Below are 26,222 nucleotides of genomic sequence, written 5' to 3'. Positions count from 1 at the left end.
GCAATTTATGAAATCCTGAGACGTGTTGTTTTTTCAGACCTCTAAGGGTTTAAATCTGTTTAACTGTAAAAATAAAGCTTGCACATAGGCCTTGTATACAAATGTAAACCTGACATCCCATCAGGCTTGGTGATGGTGACACACTTAACTATCCTTAAGTTATTTAACATCATTCCCCCCTCTTGTGGGGCGTGGAGGGAAAGCTGCTGTCTAGCTTTCTTATGCTATCATAGCTCACCGAATGACAGCGAGTAGGTCCAAGTAGGATGCAGTCACCATGTCCATTTGGTCCCCAGATATGTACCCAGCATGCAGGAAATCTCCCATGTTTGAGAAGATACCATGTAATGCAAAAAGGTCACAAAGGTGTTTCACAATCTTCTGGATTTCAGCCTCATTTCTAAGTTTCTCCACTGTGTCTATGAAGTTTTTCACAACAATGTAGTGGCAGTGAGCCTAGAAAAGAGTTACATGCAACTATGAATGCATCCTCATAAATGTCTCCAGTGATAAGGGCTATTCTGAGTGACCTAAGCCTTCCAGCAAAGGGTATAAAACCTTTCATTTTCACTGGCCACTTTCTACCAGTTTTTATTCTGGTTAGGCCGTTCACATTCATGTTTGACTTCTACAGTATGGAAGCAGAGTTGGCTTTAGGAACTGCGGGGCCTGATTTGAATACCTGGCGGCGGTCCGGGTCTTTGGCGGCACTTCGGTGGTGAGGGGTCCTTCACTCGCTCCGGACCCCCCGCCGCCAAAGTGCCGCCGAAGACAGGTATGTAAAAAAAAAAAATTAAAAATTAAAAAGGCGCCTAAGGCGCGGGGCCTGATTCCGGGGAATTGGGGGAATTGGCCTAAAGCCGGCCCTGTATGGAAGAGAAGGGGGGACACCACTCTGATCGTGATAAGCAGGGTTCTCAAACTTCATTGCACCGCCACCCCCTTCTGACAATGAAAATTGCTACATGACCCCAGGAGCGGGGACTGAAGCCTGAGCCTGCCTTAGCCTCACTGTCCTGGGCAGGAGGGGGCAAAGCCGAAGCCCAAAAGTTTCAGCCCCCGGCAGGGGGGCCTGTAACCTGAGCCCCACTGCCCAGGGCTAATGCCTTTGGGCTTCGTCTTTGGCCCCAGCCCTGGGTGATGGGGCTCTGGCTTTGGCCCCAGCGAGTCTAACGCCAGCCCTGGCGACCCCATTAAAACGGGGTCACAACCCACCCTTTGAGAACCACTGTGATAAGGATTAGAAAAGTGCTTCCAGACTTGGCTTACTCTTATTCAAAATATTGTCAGTGTGGACTGAGAGGGGAAAACAAATCCATTCAACTGCAGATGTCGCACTGGAGCAGCATGCAGCACTCAACCTTCCCAGGAGCTCAGAACTAAGGAGACTTCAGTCTTTCTTCAGGGAGCGACAAATGAATCTGCATCTTTCCAATTAATAATTATTGATTATTCATATTACTATAGTGCCTAGGAGCCCTAGTCCTGGGCCAGGACCCTGTTGCGCTCGGTGCTGTACAAACAGAACAAAAGATGTCCCTGCCCCAAGGAGCTTACAATGCTTTTGTTGTTTTAGGTAATTGATGGAAAGCCTTTGGGCTGCTGATCTAAAGCAAAAGAAATGATCCCTGCTAATGAGCATAATTAGCTGTACAGCTGAACTCCAAAGTGAAATATGCAAACTGAGTTAATATTAGGCTGCTCGGGTGAATCATTAAGCACAGAAGTCTACGTGGGAGTAGTGGAGAGGGTGAATTCTGCCCGGAAATAATACGAATAATATCTTTTTCTCCCTCTGAAATCCTCTTGATATTTTCTAGTGTGCTAAAGATGTCACAGAATGATGTGTGTTCAGGGCTGTCTTCAGTGAAGCAGGAAGTGTGGTGGGAAAAGTTACAAATGACCATGCTTTGGGTTCTAATTCCATTCCTGGGTTGGGTCACTCGCACAGGCCTGGGAAATTCAGCATGGAACTCGAGCTTCACTTCATTTTCACTCCTGCTCTGCCATTCTCTTTACTCAGTACTGTATTTTCCTTTGATAAATACCTGATACAATCAGTGTTTTCAGAGTGGTAGCCATGTTAGTCTGTACCAGCAAAAGGAATGAGGCATTCTTGTGGCACCTTTTGGACTGACAAATTTATTTGGGCATAAGCTTTCGTGGGTTAAAACCCACTTCATCGGATGCACACAGTGGAAAATACAATAGGAAGATATATATATATATACACAGAGAACATGAAAAAGAACATGAAGAAGATATACATTTCATGTTCTCTGTGTATATATATCTTCCTGCTGTATTTTCCACTGCGTGCATCCGATGAAGTGGGCTGTAGCTCACGAAAGCTTATGCTCAAATACATTTGTTAGTCTCTAAGGTGTCACAAGTGCTCCTCATTCTTTAATCAGTGTTTTGTTTATTTACAAATCCTGGTCAAATTCTGTCTGTCTCTCAGCTTACGGAACTTCTATTCCACAGTTGGTAGGGCATTCCTGGCCCTTATTATGACGCATGGGCCATTTCTCCCATCCCCGCCCGCCTGCCTGCTTCCCAGATCATGGACTAGGGAAGTCAATGGGTGGGGGGTGTTCAGTCGTTTATTTGAATGAGTGCAGGATCAAGCCTGCAATCTGGATTTGTGCACAGAAAAGGCTGAATGAAAATGTTTTGTTTATTGTCCCTGATCCCTTTCTCTGGGGGTCGGGAGAGGAGAGGGCAGGCTCCAAAATGGAAGCTTTTATTTCAATTTCTTTCCATTTGAAATGTATCAGATTGATTCATTGGACAATTTTTTGGAAAACTTCTAACTAAAAAAACTTTGTTCCATTCAGACTGTTTCACAGAAAAGAATTCCAATTTTTCAACCATCCCTAATAATAAATGCTGCACTTTTTTACTTAGCCATGCTGAATACCCTGCTCCACTGAGGCTGCCTGCAGCTCTTCCATCTACCAGAAAGGGTGAAAACACATGCGCTGGGCAGCTGGCTGGACTGTAATGCCATTAGAGAGAGCCAGTATTGCTCAGAGTGGATTTACTTACTTCTGCTTTTGAAAGATTACGTGGACCTGGAAGATCATAGTGCATTGTTTCTTTTGAAAGTGCAATTAGTCGGAGAGGAAAAACCTCTCTAATGTTTTCGAAGGCACTCGTCCGTATTTTCCTGATGGAAAGCACTTGCACTGTTGTGAACTTTGGCTGCTGGATTAAACACACTGGGTGCAGTTTCCAGTTTTAGGGGACATCTAAGCAATGTGGCTGCAGTTGAGTGGTCAGTTTCCTTTATACACAACCCCTGTGAGGGAGCTATACTTCCTCCAGTTTAATTTGGACAGTCTCAGGCTGAAGCTGAGCTTATAAATGCACATTTCAGAAGAAATTAGATTTTAAACTTTTTAATTTTAGTAAAACAAATGAGCTATAGATCTTTGTTTCCGAAAACATTCTCCTTCAGATAAAAAGGGAACAAGAGGATAACTTTATTTTTAACACGGTTGCAGCAAAGTTTGAAACTTTGCAGATAACTTATTTTTATCTGTTGCCTACTAGAGCTGTAATGGAATGCCAAGTCTTTTCATTTCCCCCTGGAATGAGGTTTCTCTAATGGTTCCCCTGGTGTGCTCCATTAAAGAGCTGAAGTGTAGAGGGGTTAACTCTGTCTTGGCAAATTTCAGTTTGAGGAATGTATATTTTGCCTGCCTTAGTTCCCACGTCAGTTTCATCAGGATACACTGTCATTTTCGGGTCTTGCTAAATTGATCTTATTTATTCCATTTCCTCCTTTTAAGGTGGAAGTTACAGTCTCAGACTTATCACTATTCCTGTTTTTTGGTAGTAGAAATACCTTTTAAAACTAAAAAAGGAAATAATAGGCCTAATTCACCCTGGGCGTTACTCTAAGAGACTTCAATAAACTTACGTTGGGGCAAATTTCGCCCAATGACCCTACAACTTTTTCTGATTCTAGCACTGAATTCAAAAGGAAATGAATGAACATTTTCAATGGCAATTGAGTTAAAGGGTGATTTGTGATGTGTTTCAGTGAAGAGAGAACAGGACTGAGAGCCAGTTCCTCTGCTACTGGCTGATGTGTGACGATGGGTGAGTCACTTAACCTCTCTGGATTCTGTCTCCCCTCGTGCCTCTTGTTTTCTTGACTGTAACCTCTTTGGGACAGGAAATGTCTCTCACTCTGTTTGTTCTGTGCCTAGCACAGTGGGGCTCTGATCTCAGCTGGGAGCTCTAGGTATAAGCTGTATGGAATAGAATAGGTGCTTCTGTCATACAAAGAGTAAATAATTGGGAATGTTACTAAATCTGTTGAAGCTGACCCTGGGTTCCTGTTGTCTATTGTCAGCCATACCTAGTAGGGCTAATGAATACTGGATTTGTACTAACCTTTGCAGCCTGCATAAGCTGTACTGTGCACTGGTTCCATGCCTCATGCTGTTCAGCTCCTGACTGAACCAAACCCTGTAGTTTGGTTGCTGCATTTCCGAGGAGCCTGGGAAGAAAATTATTTCTATTGTACGTGTCTATAAACACACACTCTATTCACCACTCTACGTACCCACCATGTCAAAAAGACATGTCTGAAGTGAGTATTTTAAATGAATTTCATTTCAGGTACCCAGAAGGCAAAGAGCTTTGGCCATGGAAACTGAAACCATCTAACCACAAGTCAGAGAAAAGTACTCAGGCAACTCATCAACTCCACCCACAGCAGCTAACAGCTCTGTTTAGCTGGGATCCATGTGAGAGAGAGCAATGAATTTAAAGAAATGGTGACAGTATTTATAACTGGTCTCCGACACTGCTGCCTTCAGTACACAGGGCCAGATACTGTTCTAATGTACTACAGTATGAATCTACAGTGACTTCAGGGGAGGTACTCTGCATTTACGTTGGTGTAAACAGGAGGAGGATTTGGCTTGCTGTGCTGTCCTGGGTTCCAGAGACCTGCAACATCACTTGATCTGTAAATGTGTATAACCTATATATGTGTGGACTTGTACCATTACTATTAATTTGTTGTAGGACTCGATGGCTAGACTCCGAGTTGGAGCTCCAGTGTGCTAGACAGACCATTTGGAGAAGGAATTAGTTTCTTAAGCATCTGATGTTTTATTTTTCTTGGCAACGTTTAGAATGGCCCAGAGTTAAATTGCCCAGCAATCTCTCTGGATGACAGAGATTCCATTTGGTGACTTGTATTTCTAGTGATTTTTATTTTTATTTTAGAACCCAGTGCTGCTCAGAATTTGCTAGCTTTAATTATGCATGGCTTTAAAAATCCTCCTATTCTGCATTAGAAATTTAATATTAGTGGGATCTGGAGCAGGGAAAACTGACTCACTTGCAAGGGAACCATGAGGAAAGGGCGGAATCTTCATTTCTGCGAGAACGGCATGACACAGGTTTTTGCTACATTTAAACAACCGTCTCCTTTTTTAAGCTAAGAAGCCGATTTTGGTGGCTTCCTTATTTGTGATGAAGGATTTGAATTCAAGGACTACTTCAATGTTAAACTTGGAAAAGTTTCTCCTCCAGCCGCTCTTTACTGACCTGGTTGCTCTCTGCCGATAGGCCTCTGCATAAATGTCTGGTTTGAGAAAGTCCATCTTGGTCCGTGCCTGACACTTTCCAGAGTCCACTGAAGACAAATAGGCGGCTGATGGAGGGATGGGCTGGCCAGAGTGAACTGCTGCAAGGCACTTTACCAGAAACCTGACAACAGGGTAACAGAATGGGTCCACATCTCAGGATGTTTCCAAAATTGCACCATGTCCTGAAAGAGACCCCTCTTGCGGAGACCTGAGGCTTCTTCAGCTGAAGCCAGATGCAAACCCTGGGAAGTGTATTTGAATACACACCAGGTCATGGTTTGGAAACCTGGGGACTTACTGTCAAAATGTAGGACCCTTTCTCCTCTGGTATGAGGTGGGGAAAGAGGTTCCTCGTTTCCTTGTCACAAGCTCCTGTCTCCTCCTGTGCATCCCCACCCAGACTACATCTCATTTGACATCCAGCTAACCAAGCAGGGCTGGACAGGCCCTACACCACTTGTTAAGCAAGGACTCCTTTCGGCTGCTTAGTAACCCAAGCTGCTCCCCACTCCTCTACGGGAGCCAAGCACTCCGCCTCAGTGGTGCACAGAGCTTGGGGAAAGAACATGGCTTTGTGAGTCTGGCTTAACTAGCGGACTTCAAACCTGGGTCGAATTTTAATTTAGTTTTCATTTTCGGACACGCATCCTTGAAGAATCTGTTCTTTGCAGATGCAATAGGCTGCACTGAACCTGTTTGTTCTGTGCAAACTACTGGAAGGTGTCATGAGCCTCTCTGTGTGGTGAGGGAGGAGCAGTGAGTTACTGTGTCCTGTCAAAAGTCTAAAACCCACCCGTTAAGGGGAATTTTGTTTTCTGCGTGCTGTTTGCAGTAACCTGATGTGTGGGCCTGGCTAATGTGTGAGTCCTGATGAATGCTTAGAATTGCTATTGCTGTTAACATGATTCCATCTGTGTGATAATTAGATAATTCCTTTTTTGTGGCTTATGTAGTTTTAAAGAGAAAGTTAAAACCAATTTGTGTTTGGTGTATTTATCCCCTTAAAAAAAAAAAACTGCATGAGCACGAAAGATGCTGGCATGAGAGCCCCAAATACTGAATCTCTTTTTCCGCGGACAGGTAGACAGACAGAAGCAGTGTGAGCTTTACCACCAAGTCCCATTGATGTGGCTGACCTGGATGGACCATCTCCAGGAGTAATACAGTACAGAGGTCATTTCTGAGTCCGTCCTCTCTGTGGCGTTGCTGCTGGTACTGCCAGCAAACGCAGTGGGTGGGCAGTGGTGGTGGTGTGGTGTGGATCTCTCTCTCTCTCGGGATGTGGACTAGATTTTTCCCATTTTAGCTAGGTGCATGTTTTATTACTCCAATTAGTAAAACACCTTTACTGTGTTTTATTCACTGCAGATAATTAGTAGTCTATGTATCCAAGGGAAAACAACATCATGTCACAGCCTGGTTTAAGTGGAACAAGTTTAATTTCTCAAAATTGAAGCTTAATTTAAAATTACCTTAAAAGGCAACAAATTCCATTGAAAACTCTTTTCCCTAACTTATCATGTGGAGGGGTATTTTCACTTCACCTCCCAATGACAGGATCTTGAGGTAGGTACAACGTATCCAATCTGTTTACAATCCCCCCCGCCCCCCCATGGACTCTCAAGACCCCAAGCACTAGGGACGGGCAGCGACTGTTCCCCCCCCTCCTTCCCTGCCTGTTGGAGTGAAAATTGAATCGTCTGTGAAATGGGTTTGCTTTGGGCATGCAGTATAGGAAAGCTGTCGAGGTCCTTGACTGCTTTGGAGAAGATGCTGTAAGGAGTGCGAGGACTAGGAGGCAGGTTATTACACAAGCAGGGCTGAAGAGTTACCTGGCAGTCTGCAGGAACAGAACTGTGTTTTCCCCTTCGTAAGTACAAGAAGCGGCTAGTTTAGTATACAGAAGAGGGAGTCCACTCAGCGCAGAGTAACCATGGCCTCCACAGGCCCTGAGACAGATCTCCGCTCCCGCAGTGCAGTGCTCTGTAATTATGGCTTTAATGCCTGCAGTAAGCGCATGAAGCTGTATAAAGCAGATACATTGTTAACAGTGAAGGAGTTTGGCTTTGGCCACACAATTTATGTCATTAAGGCCATTAAAAGTTTACAAAAAGCTAAATTACGGTATTCTCTGGTAAGTCTGACTTCTTTAGTGTAGGTCCTCTGGCTGCATGGATGTGCAAACTCAAGGGCCCGATTTTTGTCCATGTGTGTCCTTGCGAATTTGCACATGCTCAGACCATGTGCACTTTTTCTAAACCGTGCTGCCAGGTGATTCATAGGCTGTGTCTACGTGCCCCTGCAGTTTGGACTATGGGCACGTGACTTGCAGCATTCCTACACTGTAACTCTCCCGTGTGGAACAAAAGGTAGCTAGTTTGCATTAACTTAGTCCTGTTTGAAGAGGAGTGTGTTAATGCGAACTAGATACCTTTTAGTTCATGCCGCAGCATTCACATGGAGGAGTCCCAGGCTCTGGCTTCCTCATTTCCCTGGGGGTGCTCAACCCCCATCCCCTTCCCCAAGGGCCCAGACCTGGTCTGCCTCTTTCTGCTCCTGCTCTGCCCCTGCCTCTCCTCTTCACGCCTTGTTCCACCTACCCTGAGTGTGCCCCTCGCCCCAGTTCACAGGCACTCACTGCTTTGCCCCAAAAGCTACATATTGATTCTCAGCCCAGAATAGGGTTGCCAACCCTCCAGGAATTAAAGATTAATCTTTAATTAAAGACTGTCATGTAATGAAACCTCCAGGAATACGTGCCACCAAAATTAGCAACCCTACCCCAGAAGTTAATTTTTTGTGAGTGTGGAAAGACTGAAGTAAATCTGAGCCATGTTGAACTATTGGATCATTGAAACAATGTTTTCTCAAGCTAAAAAACCTTTCAGATGTTGTCTTTTGCATGCAGATAACTCTGGATGTCCAGATCTGAGTTGTAATCTCTCTGTGGGCCTTGGGCAAATCATTTAACATCCTAGTCCTTCATTTTCCCATCTGTCTAGTGGGGTGCTTTGTAAATTATTTGTGAGATCTAGGGATTAAAATGCACAGTGTGCGCAAATAATAGTAACGATTATTTTTGTTGCAAATTACCTCAGGTAGTGAATCGAAATTCTCCTGTTTGATCTCTGTGTATCCTTTGTTGTAGAACTCGTTCACATAGGCGTTCATGAAATGAAAGGCATAGGCTGTTGCTAGCAGAGGTAGTAGCTTCTGTTGCTGAGTCTGGTAGTCTAGGATTTTTGCCTCTGGGTCACTGTAGGAAGATGATTTATGATTATAAAGTATGGAAAGCTGTGGACAGCAATAATATTAGTTTAGTGTGAAATGTCTTTGTAGACTAAGGAGCCCCAATGTATTTTTGCTTTGCAGGCAGGATAGGGTGACCAGACAGCAAATGTGAAAAATTGGGATGGGGGTGGGAGGTGATAGGAGCCTATATAAGAAAAAGACCCAAAAATTGGGACATCTGGTCACCCTAAGGCAGGAACCTTGGTCTGAAAGCAGCTCACAAACTGACCAACTCTCGACGATGTTTCTGTAATAAAGGCACAGAAGGTTAAAGGTGCTTTAGCAAAATTTCTTCTTCAACTGGGAGAAAGAAAATTCGAAAATAGAAGTGGAAAAACCCAAGCAACAGCCACAACTTCCTTACACAGAGACACACACTTAAAGATTGTCTTGTGTTATCAGTATTAACAGTCCAATCCAAATGGTCAAACTTCAAAAGCTCTCTTGAATACAGAATATGTATTTTTTTTTAATGTGCACTGTTAGGTATCATATACTTTTATAATCTTTAATCTGTCCTGTGGGTCAAACCCTGCATTTCTTATGAAACTATTTGGACCTTACAGCTTTTTAAAAATAGTCTAATTTATTCTTCACTTTTTTCTGTATTTAGTTTTTTCCCAAAATTGAGCTTGTCAATGAAACTAAACTAGTCAGCTTCCTATTAGCAAAGTGGTGCAGTGTTTGGGTTGCACATTTGAAGGAGACTTTGTTTTCACTGGAATTCTGAAATAAATAAATCATGAAAGTGTTTAAAGTTTTGGGTCGAAGTCAATTGGACAATAACCATCAAACGCAGTCATTACACAGAGACTTATAATGCTAATAAAAATTCTGCACTGTACAATGTAGCTATTCACTAGGGACCAAGTGGGTGAGGTAATATCTTTTATTGGACCAACTGTTGGTGAAAGAGAGACCCTTTCGAGCTACACAGAGCTCTTCTTCAGGTCTGGGAATGACATGGTGACACCAACACTGTGTTCACTAGGGAATCAGTTTAATGTCTCGTCCTGAAGAAGAATTCTCTACCCCATCAGTGTTTTTTTTCAAGAGTCTGCTGGATTATGTAATCATGAAGGGCAGCCAATCAGGGAGAAAATAAGTGATCTTTCCTGGCTGTTGGATTATATAAATGTAAAGCTTGGGTCTTATCTCAGACAATAATTGTGAATGGGGTCTCCTAGGATTTGGCTGAAAAGCTGTTAGTGTAAATAGCGATGGAAGATGTTGATTTCCTTCCTCAAATAGAAAGGTGAATAAACTGATGACATGGTGATGAGATCACACGTGAAAGGAGACAGGAATAAAAGCAGAAGAGAGAGAAGGGGGGCACACTGGGACACTGCACCTGTCCCCTTGTTTATCCATATGCCATTACCCCGGGTTCAACTTGGACTGCCGGCGAACCACCGAATATCTGGTGGCGATGGTGCAGGCCTTCAACAGCATGGGTATAACTTCAATCCAAAGCATATGAACACGTGTCATGATCATGGTCAAGTAGTTAATCTTATCGGACCCTCGTTTCACGTAGGTGCCATCTGGTAGAACCTAGACTTTGAAATACAGAGAAATAAAACAGCAGCCACGGAGGGCAGTAGTTGGCTTCAGTAAAACGGATGGTTCCGTGGTCATTTTGTGTTGAGCAAAATGAACATGGAGCTCAATATTCCAGTATATAAGGGATAAAGTGCCCATTTTAAGATACACATGCTCTTTCTTCTGCTGACAACAATATATTTTGCCTGCATCATAATCCTTATCCCAGCGGTTCCTAAACTGGGTCCCAAGCGGGGTCCCTCCATCAGCGGATGAGGTCATAGCAATGCTGCATGTGTGGAGGGTACTGTTTTACAAAATGGTATTCTCTGAATGGCACAACCTCTCGCACACCGTACGTGTGAGGTCATGCTGCATGGAAGAGGCTATTTTGCTCTACAAAATGGCACTTTCCATGCAGCATGACTTCACACAAACTGTGCGTGTGGGAGGTCACGCTGTGCAGAGGATGCCATTTTGTAGAGCAAAATGCCATTTTGTAAAGCAACATGGCATCCTCCACGCAGCATGACCTTGCATGTACGGTGTGTGCAAGATCACGCTGCATGGAGGCGTCCTCCATCCTGTCTGGGGCTGCGGGAGGCAATACATCTGAAAATGGGATCATGGAGGGAAAATGTTTGGGAGCCGCTGCCTTAACCGCTCACGTGTGACTCCTGATGTACAGAGTACACTTAAGATATAGGTAAATTCCACCCTCATCTACAGTTCCCAGTGATTTCAAGTGAAGTTGCATGCACAGCTGAGGATAAAATGTTGCCATAAATCTAGATGTTATAGGATCTGCTTGAGGTGTTTGTAATTTAATGCGTCACGTACCTGGGAGAATCTGCTCAGCATGTTTTCTCTAGGAATATTAATGTTCTGCAGCATGAGATAGCCATTGTCAATGTGTTCAAAATTCATTTTGGGACCAATGTCTCCCACAATAACCCCTAAGGAATGGGAAAATGGATCCTGTTTACTTCCACTGGAACTTTATTTTTCTTAACACGTCAATAAATTTGTAGATCTAGCACAGGGTATTCAACTCCCTGACCCTTCCCTTGAAGAAAACTTTCCCCATGGTGTGAGGGAGGTAAATGAGTCCCAAAGGGCTGTCTGCCCACCTTACCTACCGACCGATTTATAGGTGCTGCCTGGGGAATAGGGTTCGAATGTTAATACCAAAACTGGATACAGCAGCACACCTAGAAGCCTTGACATTTCACAATTGAAAGTAGATTTATGCTGAAGCTGCCAAAGGGCATTACCAATGATTCTTCAGTTAAAGGGCTTGGGATATTTATAGCTATGCTGAGCCAATGTTTGACAATTGTAAGCATTGCTTGTGACTCCCCTGAAAATTCAGGAAGATCTTTATAAGTACTTGGTCCTACATTGGGACAGTTGTCAGGTGTCCATGTAGGACGATTCAAAATTGAGGCCCAGTGTTTAGAAAATATGTTGAGAGTGAATTAGACAAGGAAACTGAAGCATCACTGTAGGATCTGGAGTAAATTACCTGGTGCAGGTGAATGGTCATGAAGGCTGCGGATCTGCAGGATGAAGGCATGCAAACCGTAGCACTTTCCTTTAATATACAACTGGGCAAAAACCACAGCGTGGGTTGCTGACCTGCCCACTAGAAGGGGAAAGAATACCAGGTTGCTCTAAGATTAGATACAATAAATGCTTTTACAGTTAAATGCAGCAGACATTGGTTCTGTTTGACGTAACACATGGAGTAGTCGATAGTGAATGGTTCCTCAAGGAAGATGATGTAGTATATTGAGCAGAGACCTTGGGAGCCAGGAAGTCCCTGAGTAGTTCTCCTAGCACTGTTCACTTTCTGGATTTTCTTGTGCAAATCATGTAATCCTCCTGCCTCAGTTTCCCTTTGAAATGCTACGTAAATAGTTAATGCTCATACAGGTCCTAGAATATTTAAGATGCAATTGATGTGCTAAGTATTTTGTAGTAATTGCCTTGGGTTCTGCAGTTGTGTGTGGAATGTGCCATCCTCAAACCAAGGGGAACCCGAGACACTGGCTTGTGAGTACAGGTGCTGATTCTCTGCACTTCTGTAGCTTTCCAGACATTAGCGAATTTGGCCTCTCCACCCCCTGCAGAGCGGGTACTGTGTGTGTTATCCCAGTGTTGCAGGTAAGGAAGCAAGCACAAGAAATGAATGCCCTTATCCCATGGCTCCTGGTTCCATCCTTCTCTGTAACCAGAAGACTATTCCTTCCTTCCACGTGCGGACTAAGGAAACAAAGCCCAGTCCTTTTGCTGGTGTCTAGTTTCTAAAGGTACTTTGGGAAAGCCTGCCATCTTCTGGTACAAACTGATCGCAGGGTTCATTGTGATCCATGAGTACCCGCAGGGAGAAGACATCTGCCACTTGTGGTATTGGGGACTGTGGCTTTAAGGGCTGAGCGTCTCAGACAGAAGCTGCTTGGGGTGTGGTGAAGCTCTTGTTAAACACTGTCAGTTGGAACTGGATACAGAATAAAGCAGAGCTCTTGCAAGCACCTTAACATTGAGTGATCACTGCACACCACAGGAGGGAGCAGGCAAAGAGTCTGCATTTCCACACTGCATTTGGAGGTGGGCTTGCAGCATGTGTAGATGTACCTGAGCCAGTGGCGGCTCCAGGCCCCAGCACACCAAGCGCGTGCTTGGGGCGGCATGCCGCAGGGGGCGCTCTGCCGGTCGCCAGGAGGGCGGCAGGCAGGCAGCCTTCGGCGGCATGCCTGTGGAGGGGCCGCTGGTCCCGCGGGACCGGCAGAGCGACCCCCCACGGCATGCCGCCCTGCTTGGGGCAGCGAAATGTCTAGAGCCGCCCCTGACCTGAGCTAGCTTTACTCGAGCTAGTGAGAGTATCAACAGCAGTGAAACCATGGCACAGTGGAGTAGCCAACCAAGTGAGTACCCAGGATCCCAGGCAGGATAGAACTGTCCATGCTGCAGCCCATGTTACTGCAGCTTCACTGCTCTGCTACCCAGGTGTGCTAGGTTAAAGCTACTTTGAGCTGTGTCTGCACATGCTGCAATCACATCTCCAGTTGCAGTGTAGACTGACCCAAAGGCTTAACAAGATCCAGTCACTGGAAGTTGAAGCTAGAAATTTGTAATTGGAGATAGGGTGAAATGTTTAACAGTGGGGGATAATTAACCTGTGGAACAACTTCTCAACGGGGGTGATAAATTCACTATCCCTTGAGTCTTTAAACTGAGACTGGAAGTAACTCCAAGATCTGCTTTAGTTCAACCACAAGTCACTGGGCTTGTAGTGTCACTTGGAGCAGAGAAGAATGCAGGAGTCACTGGGTGGATCTCTCTAGCCTGTGTTGTGCAGGAGGTCAGTCTAGATGATCATAATGTCCATTTTGACTTGTAATTATTTATTCATATATTTAAAACAGATTGCTCACCCAGTCACTGTAGCCCTAAGGTTTAATCTGCTCGCTTGCATAGATATATCTTTTCTTAGAAATTTGAGTGTTTGATGTAATAGGTTTATAGATTTATATTAAAAATAAGTTTGGCTGTAATGCAAGAGACCTACAGGCCCAAACCCTGTATGTTAAGCTAAGGCAAAGTTAGCACATTTTGGGACCCTTTTCCTAGGAAAGTAAGATGACCTCGATTTGTTACTCAAATAGATAAAACACCTACACAGATGTCTAGAGATCTTTACCTAAACCAATAGACAATGAAGGATGGCAAAGGGGATTTTTCAAAGTTGTAGCCACAGACTTAACAAGTACACCACAAGTGTGTACATACCTGTCATCCATCCGCACATACATACTAGCCTATGGGGTAAGTGTACCCTAACACTTCTGTGGGGGAAGGATGAAATTTGGGCATAAGAGGAAGGGTTTCCGACCAATGCCCTATAAAAGGGCGATTCATTTCACCATTTTAGAGGCAATCTATCCACCTATCTACTCTTCATTGTCTCCATCTTCAACAACGTATCGATGCTACCCATCTACGATGGCTATTAACTATTAACAGGCAGGACCTTGTTTCTTTTCAAACTTTAAGTTTTAAGGGGACTAGGCTAAGCTTGGTCTCCCTACACTTTATTTCAGTTTAAGGTTTACTGAGTTAAGTTAGAGAGTAAACAACTTTAACAGCTCTGCATTAGCTTCCTCTGCTAGAGGTGTGAAACCGGAACCGCCAGAGGTGTGGACCTGTATCTTCCAACACCGGGTTATTAAAACAGAGTGTGAGTATTAACCCAAGTTTGCAGCACATAATATTGTATTATCATATGTATCTCTTAAATAACAGAAATACAATTGCAACTCTGTAATTCTGTTTTACCATTTACTTACTATTTCATTGATTTTAATCAAAGGTCTTTATGACTATATCTGTCTCAGTGTGAGCTTCGTGTCATACTCCTGAAGGTCCTTTTATAAACTCTGTGAAGCCTGATTGAGGACGAACTTTATCTTCTGATCAAACAAATTGGCGAGCCTAAACTCATATGATTTAATATCCATAATAATAATTATTAATATTAATTAAAAATAATTAAATTACATTAAGTTGATAAATTAAATCCACACTACTAACACACCCCAAATCAGGCTACAGCTTTAAAAAGTAATCCCAGTATGTTTTAGTGGGCAAGCAAAGGCAGCCTTGACACCCACATGACGAGTTAAGTCAGGATGGTGACCGAACGGTGCAGACTAGGAACACTAGAGTGTAATTCTGAGTTTGGTACTTACAGTCTCCAGGCCACCACTTCATTGCCGAGATCTTTGGTGTATTCAGTGTAAATTCCTGAGTGGAAATGTCAAAAATCGCTGTTGTCTCCAAACCCCGAAGAAATGTCCCTGCACAAAGATAAATGGACATAATCCCTCAGTATGTCAGAAGGGTCACCTGAGAGACAGACACCCCATCCTCGAGGCCTCACTGCAGAAAAGCGACACTGGACCTCTGGTAGATCGTTAGCTCCCCCTTCCTACCAGGCCCCTTCCTCTCAGAGAAGGATCTGCCAGAGACTGTGCATTCAGTGCAGGCTCTTGCAGCTCTCTCTATAGGATATTTAAGGCTGGGCCCAACCTGTAGGCTTCTGGAGTTTTTTTACACTACAGTTTTTCCTTGAGTTAAGTTTGCCACTTAACTTGCAGTAGTTACACCTTTCTGGAAGCTAGTACGGACATTCCCCAAAGGTTTGTGGTTTACTCTCTGGCTTGGAACCCAACCTGGTGAGTGCTACCCTAAAACCCATCTTCCAGGTGCATCTACCCTTGATGCAACCTGGCAAATCCCTCTCCCAAGAATAGAAAATGTAGAACCAAACATATCCCCCCAACCAACTCCCGGGATGAGGGTGCCCCTCTTGGATCCCAGTCTTCTGGCATCCAACTCCAAGTCTTCCCCTTCCACCACCTGAACTTTTCAGAATCAAAAAGCAAAACTCAGCTTCCAGCAGACTTTCTCTGACACTCATTTTTTCCCCTGCCATCTCTATAAAGCAAGAGAGGCTTTTCCTCTTCCTTTGGGACTCTTATGCAATCCACAGATGAACAGCTCCACAACCTCTAAACTCAAGTCTCTGAAATTTTTTGGGTGGGAGCAGCTCATTTCCCCAAAAGGTGCCTCATGTTGTAAACAATCTTCGGACATATCCTAAGATGAAGTCCATGAGGCTGAGCCAATTTGCACCAACTGTAACATCTGGGCCAGTTTTTCTTCCTAAGGAAATGCTACATTTTCTCTGTAGACTTACCATGTCCCAATTCAGTTTGAGCATAGGTTCCTATAATGTGGTATTTGTCAGCAAGTGGGATCCACTTGGCAATTTGTTCATCTGTTCCCAGGGCCAAGATACTGTTCTTAAAGACTCTGTGGATGTTAAATGCTAGGTCTCCTCCAAGGGCCCTGGAAGGAACGTGTGGACAGTGTTCTGCATGAGTGCTCGTTCCAAGAATGTTGTTAATGCAACAGTGCAAATGCATAAGGCATTTTAAACAATCTTCAGCACATGCCAGTTCTGAGTTCCCATTGTTAATGATCTTTTGAATTAATTTTGTAACATAACGTATCTACACAGGAAGTACGAGAAAAATAATGCTTCAAAGCTGCTTCCCTTTTGTCTTTAATAGCATACCTTTCTTGAGAGTCATTTGTTTGATGATTACACCTCCCTTGTCTTTTAATTGGCAGCGTGGAAAGGTGTCTCTTTCTCTTTGGATCAGCTTAGTAGTATTGAATTGAGATTCTAAAAAACACCATCCAACCCCTAAACTTCCTTTGATTTTTATTAACCCTTTTTTCTCTTCCCCCCTTTCATCTTTCCTCTTCCTTCTATTTAAATCACAACCAAAAATACTGAATATCACTGATTTCAGCTGGAATGGACTGAACTGCATCCACTGTCACTTAGGACTTAGACAACCTTGAACTTACCTAATTTTTTTTTTAAATGTCTACTCAGTTCCTCTGATGACATGCTAGCCGGCTCAACTGCATGGTGCCATCCCAAAATGGCACATTCTGAAGTTCTGCAGCCCATAGGAACTTAGATAATGTCATTTCAGTAGGACACAGTGAAAATGTCTCTCTTGTAAAATATTTAATTTTGTTTTTATAAAATAGAAACAGTGAGAAGAGGTAGAAGGAATCTGAAGTACCTTCCTTCTGGAGTTTCTCCTTCTGCACAGAAGGTAGCTCACCTTTTGTCAGATGTGGAAATCTTAGTTCTGATCAGTCAGCTCCACTGAGCAATCTCCTTAGATTATTTGCATCCCCTTGTTTTACTGCAGTGCCACCAGAGGCACCTCTGTTAAAAACTGATGGACACCTGTTCTCTTTAATAAATGATCATCCCCTTCCTGCTATACAGGACTTCAGAGAGCTTCAAGATCACCTAGGGTGGGAGGTGAGGTGGGGGGAAGAAACGTGTGTAAGGGAATGCTTGAAGAAAGATTACACTGCACAGCAGTGATACACTCTTTAGCTAGCTAGGAATATACATTATTAAAAATGAATTTTCAAAACAGTTTTTAGAGATACTTGCGACTGTTCCACTATCTCCAACACTGTGAGGCGCTTGGCTCTTTGAAGAACTTGCCAAGTGATTTTATCTGAGATGCAGGCCAGCGACTCGGTCCTCCTGCAAGGTACTCTGCATTCCAGGCCTGTTTCAACAAAGCACTTATGCACATGCTGAACTGGAAGCACATGACTAGTCCCATTGATGTGAGTGGGGAGAGGGGCCTGATGAAAGCAGGTGTGATGGGTATCATTAGGGTGCTGATTGGCTATTTTCTTACTTTCTGGTTCGAGCAAAGCCGCTGGTTATTTTGTTGTTGCATTTAAAAATTATATCAAAGGTGCCTAGAGCCCAGGATAGCAGCTTTCCCCCTTTATGCATATAACTAAATAAATGCACAAACCAAACTTTTTTAAATTAAAAAATGGAACTTATCCAACAACTTTGTAAATTCCCTGCCTTGTTCATGAATTCAAAAGCTGAGCTGCAGTGCCTGTTTGCAAACCACATTGTCAGATTGTCATACTAGTGGCCTTTCATTTGAGAAGCATTTTATCATATGGAAGAGACTTAAAAATTCAGTTGGGGTGGCATTCTCTGTCTTCAGCTGCGGGGATGAGACCCTTTCATAGGGAATTGGAGTTACCGTTCCGGGACTCATGCCACCACCGCGCTGGTAAATGCTTACTTTCCATTCTCACATTTTAACTCAGAATTTGTATCTGGTTGTCCTTGTGGTTGTTTAAAAGGACTACGTGAGTTGGGAGCCCAGCCTGAGTTCATCCAGGCCACATCTGTCTTCACAAGCAGCACCCGTGGGAAGGGTGTGCGTGAGAAAGGACAGTGGGAGGAAGCTGGATCAACTCTCATTTCCAGCGTGTTGAGTCACGTTTATTACTCTGCAGGAGCAGCTGTATGCTACTTCTTGAGTGGTTCCCTTGCAGTTTTATACAAATGTTTTTCTTTTCTCCCAGGCACAGTGCTAAAGTAAGAATCTGTAGCATGCTTGTGGGGGAACCCCTGTTAATCAGTCCATGAACAGTTGCAGCTTCCAGCCTCTTAATTGGGGTGTGTGTGGTTTAAACAGATTTTTTTAAATGAAAAATAATATTAACAATACTAAAGCCATTACCTGTAGCAATACATAATTTCAGGCCCGTCTTCAGTCCATCCCATTTGATGCATCTTCTCCTTGAGGTAAACAGACCTTCTGACTGCTGCTTCATACCTCTCATTCTGGCTCTGGAAGTATTGGTTTTCTCTGCTAAAGCCAGGTTCACTGTGGATAACTGCCTCTGTAAAACAGAACAGGATGGCTCACTGTGTGGTAGTACAGCTTGGGGTGCCTCTGCCCCAGTATGATCAGTCTCTCAGCAAACCCTGAGCTGTGTTTGAAAGCAAGCTGCAGCCACGGAAAGCCTCACCTTGCAGAGGTCTCTGCAGACAACCCTGGTCCCAGCCTCTGTTTCAGGTGAGACAGAGGCTATGTGAGCTACACAGGCAAGGATTCAACCTGATCAGACTCACAGAATCCCCCTTTTCCCTTCACAGCTTAATTGTAGTGATCGGTTTTCCAGCCCTCCTTAGCATGACAAGGCCAGAAACCTCCTCCAGACCACACGTGCTCCTGCTCTGGCCCCCTCCATGGCATTGGGGGTGGGAGGGATCGCTCAGTGGTTTGAGCATTGGCCTGCTAAACCCAGGGTTGTGAGTTCAATCCTTGAGGGGGCCATTTAGGGATTTGGGGCAAAAATCTGTCTGGGGATTGGTCCTGCTTTGAGCAGGGGGTTGGAATTAGATACCTCCTGAGGTCCCTTCCAACCCTGATAGTCTGTGATTCTATGACTGGCACAGCTGCAGGCTTTGTTTGTAGCTGGGCTACCTCCGGAGTATGGTGAGCGCTATGGTAACCAGGTCATGACATGCTGTTTGTCACAGCATTGCGTTGTGCTCACACAGCAGGTGTTTCACAACACAACCATGTATCCAGCTGTGTTTGCCTGCCCACCCGAACCATGCTACTTCACTGTCTTTGTAGCAGTGCATCCTGGGACTCTCCTGGCCGTTGTCCCATACTGACTCCGCAGGGGAACAGTGCCCAGGGGACATGTGCATCATGTGGAGCAATGCACTCTGGGATTCCCTGCTGCATAGAGGGCTGGCCCAGGAGAAAGGACCAGCCAAATCAGTTACACACTTGTTGTTAGGGATTGTGACAGTCAGGGGGAGAACAGGGGTCTGAACCCCAAAGAATGGGCAGTTGAATCAACTGGTTGCACAATATGTTGAGTACAGTCTTTTATGAAAGCTTGCAATGTTCTGGACTTGATGGTCTTTGTACACAGACTGGGGTGATGAATCTGTGACCTTTAGTACAACTTCAAATGCACCTCCCAGCTGATAAAACTGCAGAGAGGAGCCCAGCCAGAGACTTGAAGCAGCTAAAGCAGGGACCTTTGGACATTCAGAGAACTATCAGCCGTTTGCACTGGGCTGTCTCTGCTCTGGCTCACTGGCTGTTTGCTCCAACCCTCTCCGACGTGGTTGCTGCATCTCAGCTTTCCCTCCACTGCTGCCCCTTTTAGCCACCACTCTTCTCCCCAAAATCATGGAGCAACCCTGCTCCCTGGCCACCAGGGAGGGGGCAGGGAGCTCCCTGGAGCTCCCTGCTGTTGGGGTGTGTGTCAGGGGGACCCTGGAACTCTGAGCTCCCACAGTGGTGGGGGCTCCAGAGCTCCCAGCTACCCCGCAGCTGCCCAGCCCCTTCCCATTTTGTCATGGGTATTTTTAGTAAAAGTCGGGACAGGTCACAGGCTTCTGTCAATTTTTCTTTATTGCCTGTGACCTGTCCCTGACTTTACTAAAAATATCCATGACAAAATCTGAGCCTTAATTAAATGTTTTGCCTAATTTGTTGCACCCTACGAAGTCACTCAGAGATCTGGAGGAGGAAAAGTGGGGCAAAAAGTTTGGTGTAAATTTGTGTAGCTCCAGTGGTGTTAGACTGACTTACATCAGCTGAGAGTCCTGGCCTCAAGCTTCTCTCTTTCTAAAAGCCCCTTATGACATTTTCTTTGCTTACATTTTTTATTGTTTGATCTGAGGAGAAGGTTCCTCACTGGGTATAAGAGTCACCACTGCAGAGAAGAAGCAGACATAACGTCCGACGAAGTGGGGATTCACCCCCGAAAGCTCACACTCCAATACGTCTGTTAGTCTATAAGGTGCCATGGGACTCTTTGCTGCTCTTACAGACATAACAGGGACATGGAAGTGTCTCTCTCATCCAGGAAGCATCAAGTCTTTTAAAGCCCACTCACCCACTGCCCTCCGTGTCCTGGTGTTGTCAGCACCTCCATCCAATATGGCAGTGAGCCTCTCCACACTGAAGGAGGCAGTCTGCCTTTCAGCTTCAAGGTCGGGATTCACATCTCTGCTACCAGAGCTCCTGAAATAGCCACTCCTGTTCCACTGGGCCATCTGAGATTGCTGGAAGCCCTGAGAACAGATGGTACAAATTAGTATGTCAGCCCTCGAAAACCCAGGTGAGCATCCCCTATGGCAGGATTTTCATTAACTACTTGCATGTCTAGAGCTGGTCTTACAAGGAGGATGAATTATGCTTAGTCCAGAGGACTGATGCTATTTTGCTGGATTTTTCTGATAATGTGGTGTTTTGTGCAACCAAAAGAACTGTAAAAGCACCAGCTGATTGGCTTCCACTGAGAAGACACTAACTCAGCCTGGCAAAACCCTACGTGTGCAGGGCAAACACTTTCTTTTCCTCCCCTATGAATTAGCAAATAGAATACTGTACGTTTTCTGTCACCGGCACCCATCATCAACCCAAAAGGTGCGGGAGTACATATTGTCCCCATGACAATTTAATAGAATATGTGGATCTGCATGACTGTTCAAACCCCACCATATGGAAGCATAGAGTGAGGATGTTTAGGGCACTTTATGGCACGTGGTCATCTTGGATTAGGACTCAAAATGTAAGTGTTTAAGGAAAGTGATTCTTGTTATGTTTTACTTTAAAATTTCCTATCAAAACTACCCTTCCTTCCCCATCCCTCATTCTAAATGTGCCTGGTAGTGTTTGCACCCCAAACATTGCAACACTGCAGGGGAATGCATAGGCCTGTGTGAACACAAGCAAGTGACCTGACTTCGACTGCTCCCACAGATCCAGTTGCAGGACTGAGGCTATAGTGCATACACTGTATAGCAATTTGAAAAGTTCCCTCTACACGACCACAGCATATCCGAAGCATACTCACAATTCCGCCTTTACATGTTGAACGTAAAAAAAAGGCCACAAACAGTCTCTTACCTTAAAACAAGTTCTTCCCTTAAAGCTATCCCACTTCTCTTTCTGGTTAAAGTCAGGGGGAGAAAAGGTCGTTAGGTTTTGCTTTTTACCTGGTTAATGCCCCATATCCAACATGTTGCTTATTAACCCTGACAAGTAATGACTAAGCGAGAAGTAGGCTTCCTGACTACTTAAGACAATTAAGCACAGTTGTAGCTGAGATACTTTTTTTTTTTTAACAAGATGCATGTGTTGATAGTACTTTAATTTTGGATTGAGATTAAGCTGTTTAGCAGAGTTGCTGAAAAATAAGGATTTCATGACTGCAGAATCATTTAACTCAAGGGAAAGGAGAGGAAAATAGAATACGCTCTTTCAATTAATTGCAGTTATTAGAATAATAGAATCATAGAATCTCAGGGTTGGAAGGGACCTCAGGAGGTCATCTAGTCCACCCCCCTGCTCAAAGCAGGACCAAACCCAACTAAATCATCCCAGCCAGGGCTTTGTCAAGCCTGACCTTAAAAACCTCTAAGGAAGGAGATTCCACTACCTCCCTAGGTAACCCATTCCAGTGCTTCACCACCCTACTAGTGAAAAAGTTTTTCCTAATATCCAACCTAAACCTCCCCCTCTGCAACTTGAGACCATTACTCCTTGTTCTGTCATCTTCTACCACTGAGAACAGTCTAGATCCATCCTCTTTGGAACCCCCTTTCAGGTAGTTGAAAGCAGCTATCAAATCCCCCCTCATTCTTCTCTTCTGCAGACTAAACAATCCCAGTTCCCTCAGCCTCTCCTCATAAGTCATGTGCTCCAGCCCCCTAATCATTTTTGTTGCCCTCCGCTGGACTCTCTCCAATTTATCCACATCCTTCTTGTAGTGTGGGGCCCAAAATTGGACACAGTACTCCAAATGAGGCCTCACCAGTGCTGAGTAGAGGGGAATGATCACATCCCTCGATCTGCTGGAAATGCCCCTACTTATACAACCCAAAATGCCATTAGCCTTCTTGGCAACAAGGGCACACTGTTGACTCATATTCAGCTTTTCGTCCACCGTAACCCCTAGGTCCTTTTCTGAAGAACTGCTACCCAGCCATTCGGTCCCTAGTCTGTAACAGTGCATGGGATTCTTCCGTCCTAAGTGCAGGACTCTGCACTTGTCCTTGTTGAACCTCATCATATTTCTTTTGGCCCAATCCTCTAAGGTCCCTCTGTATCCTATCCCTACCCTCCAGCGTATCAACCACTCCTCCCAGTTTAGTGTCATCTGCAAACTTGCTAAGGGTGCAGTCCACACCATCCTCCAGATTGTTAATGAAGATATTGAATAAAAACGGCCCCAGCACCGACCCTTGGGGCACTCCACTTGATACCGGCTGCCAACTAGACATGGAACCATTGATCACTACTCGTTGAGCCCGACCATCTAGCCAGTTTTCTATCCACCTTACCATCCATTCATCCAGCCCAGACTTCTTTAACTTGCTGGCAAGAATACTGTGGGAGACTGTATCAAAAGCTTTGCTAAAGTCCAGAAATAGTACATCCACTGCTTTCCCTCATCCACAGAGCCGGTTATCTCGTCATAGAAGGCAATTAGGTTAGTCAGGCATGACTTGCCCTTGGTGAATCCATGCTGACTGTTCCTGATCACTTTCCCCTCCTTTAAGTGGTTCAGAATTGATTCCTTGAGGACCTGTTCCATGATTTTTCCAGGGACTGAGGTGAGACTGACTGGCCTGTAGTTCCCTGGAACTTCCTTCTTCCCTTTTTTAAAGATGGGCACTACATTAGCTTTTTTCCAGTCATCCGGGACCTCCCCCGATCGCCATGATTTTTCAAAGATAATGGCCAATGGCTCTGCAATCTCATCGGCCAACCCCTTTAGCACCCTCGGATGCAGCGCATCCGGCCCCATGGACTTGTGCTCGTCCAGCTTTTCTAAATAGCCCCGAACTACTTCTTTCCCCACAGAGAGCTGGTCACCTCCTCCCCATACCATGCTGCAGAGTGCAGCTGTCTGGGAGCTGACCTTGTCTGTGAAGACAGAGGCAAAAAAAGCATTGAGTACACTAGCTTTCTCCACATCCTCTGTCACTAGATTCCCTCCCTCATTCAGCAAGGGGCCCACACTTTCCTTGACTTTCTTCCTGTTGCTAACACACCTGAAGAAACCCTTCTTGTTACTCCTAACATCTCCGGCTAGCTGCAACTCCAAGTGTGATTTGGCCTTCCTGATTTCACACCTGCATGCCTGAACAATACTTTTATACTCCTCCCTGGTTATTTGTCCAATCTTCCACTTCTTGTAAGCTGTTTTTTTGTGTTTAAGATGAGCAAGGATTTCACTGTTAAGCCAAGCTGGTCGCCTGCCATATTTACTTTTCTTCCTACACATCGGGATGGTTTGTTCCTGCAACCTCAACAAGGTTTCTTTGAAATACAGCCAGCTTTCCTCGACTCCTTTCCCCATCATGTTATTCTCCCAGGGGACCTTGCCCATCAGTTCCCTGAGGGAGTCGAAGTCTGCTTTTCTGAAGTCCAGGGTCTCTGTTCTACTCCTTTCCCTTTTTCCTTGTGTCAGGATCCTGAACTCGACCATCTCATGGTCACTGCCTCCCAGGTTCCCATCCACTATTGCTTCCTCTACTATTTCTTCCCTGTTTGTGAGCAGCAGGTCAAGAGGAGCTTTTCCCCTAGTTGGTTCCTCCAGCACTTGCACCAGGAAATTGTCCCCTACACTTTCCAGAAACTTCCTAGATTGTCTGTGCACTGCTGTATTGCTCTCCCAGCAGATATCGGGGTGATTAAAGTCTCCCATGAGAACCAGGGCTGTGATCTAGTAACTTCTGTTAGGTGCCGGAAGAAACCTCGTCCACCTCATCCCCCTGGTCTGGTGGTCTATAGCAGACTCCCACGACGACATTACCCTTGTTGTTCATACCTCTAAATTTAATCCAGAGACACTCAGGTTTTTCTGCAGTTTCATACTGGAGCTCTGAGCAGTCATACTGCTCTCTTACGTACAACGCAACTCCCCCACAGAAAAGGAGTGCCTGTCCTTCCTGAACAGTTTATATCCATCCATGACAGTGCTCCAATCATGTGACTTATCCCACCAAGTCTCTGTTATTCCAATTACATCATAATTCCCTGACTGTGCCAGGACTTCTAGTTCTCCCTGCTTGTTCCCCAGGCTTCTTGCATTAGTGTATAGGCACTTAAGATAACTCGCTGATTGTCCCGCTTTCTCGGTCTGAGACAGGAGTCCTCCCCTCTTGTAATCTCCTGCTTGTGCTTCCTCCCGGTATCCCACTTCCCCACTTACCTCGGGGCTTTGGTCTCCTTCCCCCAGACACTCTCTAGTTCAGCCACATGTTACTGATGCAGGAATCACTTGGTGAAATTCTATATCCTGTGCTGTCAGGAGGTCTGACTACATGATCCTAATGGTCCCTTCTGGCTTTAAAATCTGTCTGACCTTAACCGTAATCCTACACAAACGTACAATTCTATCGCTGAGTAAAGGACGTCCAGTTCAGCCGGAGTTGATGAAAGAGGTTGTCTGGCTTCATAAAGCTATCTGTCATTCCTAGTTATTTCTAGTTTGGAAGCCCTTTGCAAGACGGATCCTAACACCTGGCATGATCTTAAGGCATTGAATTCAGGGTCTGCCTGTTATCGTCTAGGCATAGAAACATTGCTCAGCCCAATAAAACAAATGTAATCGACTGCTCTTGCTGTACAGTGAAAAGCAAACGTGGCAGCTCAGAGGTACCCAGTAACCTTCAGCTTCATGCTCCTACTTTGGTTTAGCTGCACTTCATTTACCCGGGCAAACACACACATGCTCACCTACCTTCCCCTTGGCAGCCATTAGAAGAGAAAGTGGCATCTCCAGTCCAGTCCCAACTTCCTCAGCAGCTGCCTGCAAACTCCATTCCCAGGACTCTCCGTGTCAGGCTTTGTCTTTAACTCCTGGTTGTGCAGTGCACACTGGCTGCTGTGCACCACCACTGACCTCTAGTGGGTGGCCCCTCGCAGCTGCTCCAGTGGTGTCAGAACACGACTGCAGTGAACAGAAGGGCTGATCCCAAGAGCTCACAACCCAGGCGTCTCCCCCCCCAAAACACCAGGCTGTTGATTTTAAAAAATGGTTTTGTTTTTGGTCGGGCTGCTGAGTGTTCACGCTTCTGGGGACACGCCAGCCCTGCAACGTGTGTGGGTGTGAGATCATTTGGGGTGGAAATTCAACGTAAATGTGCACACACAAACACAGGCCTGCTCCTTAGCCGCTTGGTGGGGGCTCGCGTCCCCGTCCCAGCCTGGGTGTGGCAGAGCTGGCTCTCTGTCCCCTCCCATCACTCTCTCCTTCCAGCCTCAAGCTCCTGCCCCATCACCCCCTTCTGGCTTCCTCCATCTCAGACCC

General features: G+C 45.1%; 1 protein-coding gene across 5 annotated transcripts in view; it reads right to left on the bottom strand.

Annotated features, from left to right (window-relative positions):
* ACOX2 (acyl-CoA oxidase 2) overlaps positions 1–25,909 on the bottom strand; it is a 33,105-nt gene extending 7,196 nt beyond the window's left edge. The window contains exons 1-14 of one of the 5 annotated variants that reach the window (XM_039480978.1): positions 25,653–25,904; positions 21,809–21,850; positions 20,793–20,970; positions 18,605–18,767; positions 16,207–16,358; positions 15,197–15,304; positions 11,971–12,090; positions 11,286–11,401; positions 10,285–10,457; positions 8,706–8,868; positions 7,445–7,635; positions 5,572–5,733; positions 4,405–4,510; positions 239–456 (exon numbers count right to left, since the gene is read on the bottom strand). In XM_039480978.1, coding sequence (XP_039336912.1) covers positions 239–456; positions 4,405–4,510; positions 5,572–5,733; positions 7,445–7,635; positions 8,706–8,868; positions 10,285–10,457; positions 11,286–11,401; positions 11,971–12,090; positions 15,197–15,304; positions 16,207–16,358; positions 18,605–18,767; positions 20,793–20,970; positions 21,809–21,850; positions 25,653–25,688 — 1,928 coding nt within the window. In that variant the 5' untranslated portion in view covers positions 25,689–25,904. Of the gene's footprint in view, positions 1–238; positions 457–4,404; positions 4,511–5,571; positions 5,734–7,444; positions 7,636–8,705; positions 8,869–10,284; positions 10,458–11,285; positions 11,402–11,970; positions 12,091–15,196; positions 15,305–16,206; positions 16,359–18,604; positions 18,768–20,792; positions 20,971–21,808; positions 21,851–25,121; positions 25,616–25,652 lie in introns of those variants that run through there. The other 4 variants (XM_039480982.1, XM_039480979.1, XM_039480980.1 and 1 more) reach the window with 4 other exon arrangements.
* Between the last annotated feature and the right edge of the window lie 313 nt (positions 25,910–26,222).

This window comes from Mauremys reevesii, linkage group 7 (genome assembly GCF_016161935.1).
Source record: "Mauremys reevesii isolate NIE-2019 linkage group 7, ASM1616193v1, whole genome shotgun sequence".
Classification (NCBI taxonomy): Eukaryota; Metazoa; Chordata; order Testudines; family Geoemydidae; genus Mauremys; species Mauremys reevesii.
Note: the sequence above shows the minus strand (reverse complement) of the source record. Positions and strands in the feature narration are given on the sequence as shown.